Source organism: Sesamum indicum, unplaced genomic scaffold (genome assembly GCF_000512975.1).
Source record: "Sesamum indicum cultivar Zhongzhi No. 13 unplaced genomic scaffold, S_indicum_v1.0 C00971, whole genome shotgun sequence".
NCBI classification, from domain to species: Eukaryota; Viridiplantae; Streptophyta; class Magnoliopsida; order Lamiales; family Pedaliaceae; genus Sesamum; species Sesamum indicum.
Window position 1 is genome coordinate 1 of NW_011629881.1, and position 1625 is coordinate 1625.

Genomic DNA, 1625 nt, shown 5'->3' on the forward strand with positions numbered 1-1625 from the left:
TACGCGTGGATAGTATGGTCACTACGTGGATCCTCAACTGTATTTCGAAAGAAATTGCTGGCAGCTTCATGTATGCGAAGTCGGCACGAACACTATGGCTGGATTTGGAAGAACGGTATGGAGAATGTAACGGCCCCTTGCTCTATCAACTTCAGCGAGAAATTGCCTCGATGACACAAGGAAATAAGTCAGTGGCTGAATACTTTTCTCGATTGCACTTGATTTGGGATGAACTTGATTTGTTAATGCCCACTCCTCAATGTACATGCGGGTGCACTTGTGGAGCTTTTAAAGCAGCTGCAGACCAGGCTACGTTTATTCGACTAACACAGTTCCTCATGGGATTGAGTGAAAACTTTGATCACCTTCGCGATCAGTTACTTGTCATGGACCCAATACCTACGGTGAACAAAGCATACTCGATGCTTCAGAGAATAGAAAAGCAGAGAGAAGTGAATTTGGAGGGAGGAGATTCGCTAGATGGCGTTGTGATGCAAGTAAGAACAGGGAGTAGACGAGAGCTTGCTGTAAAATCTGGACAGCAAAGAGGTCTTACTGATAAGAGGGGCTTACACTGCAGCAACTGTAATCGCACGGGACACACCAGAGATACATGTTTTAAATTGCACGGAACCCCGGACTGGTACAAAGAACTAGTTGAGAAGAAGAAGAGAGAGGCACCGGCAAAGGCGTATAGTGCGCGGCTGGACGAACCACGTAAAGAAAACAGTCAGGAAATATTGTTGCAGGAGCTGATACAATTGATGAAAGCAGAGAAACAAATCCCTGAGGATCCTTTGCAAGCAAATTTCGCACAACTAGACAACTTCGCAGGTAAGAGTTGTGCATTTTCTGGTGTTAAAAATGTGCTCTTAGATTCTTGGATAATTGACACAGGCGCAACAAACCATATGTGTGCAAACAGACAAGCTTTTCGATCTATTACACCTTTCCCACAATCCACCCTCATATATCTTCCAGATGGTACATCACAGTCCGTAACACACAAGGGAAATATCACTTTACACTCAACTCTCACCCTCAAAGATGTCCTATATGTGCCTCGTTTTCAATACAATCTATTATCAGTTTCGAAGCTTTGCTTGCATTCTTCTATTGCAATGAAATTTTACCCTTCGTATTGTCTCTTACAGGACCTGGCGACTGACAAGATCATAGCTGTAGGAAAAGTTCACAGAGATCTTTACATACTAGACAAGACCTCATTTCATCCCGCTGCTTTAACCTCCTTAAACTCTGTTAGAAGTACTTTGCCTGTAGAGTCTGTTATCTGCAATAACGCCTTATGGCATAGGCGTCTAGGACATCCCTCTTTACATGTTTTGAAACACGTTCCAGATATAAAAATTTCTGATACATATGAACCTTGTATGACTTGTCCCCTTGCGAAACAGTGCAGATTACCTTTTCAATCTTGTGACATTCGTTCTACACACATTTTTGAGCAAATACATATTGATCTCTGGGGGCCTTACAAAACCCCAACACTTAATGGTTGTAACTATTTCCTCACTGTTGTTGACGATTTTAGTCGAGGCACATGGACCTTTCTTCTTCGTTACAAGACACAAGTCAGTCACACACTAGAAATGTTCTTGAAAATG

At 42.5% G+C, this 1625-nt stretch overlaps 1 protein-coding gene across 1 annotated transcript; it reads left to right on the forward strand.

The window, feature by feature from the left end:
- Positions 1 to 14: 14 nt before the first annotated feature.
- LOC105155256 lies at positions 15 to 1389 on the forward strand (the record flags this gene model as incomplete). The annotated part of the gene is made up of 1 exon (XM_011071127.1): positions 15 to 1389. A coding segment is annotated over exon 1 (1375 nt), but the record flags the coding sequence as incomplete, so codon positions are not given.
- Between the last annotated feature and the right edge of the window lie 236 nt (positions 1390 to 1625).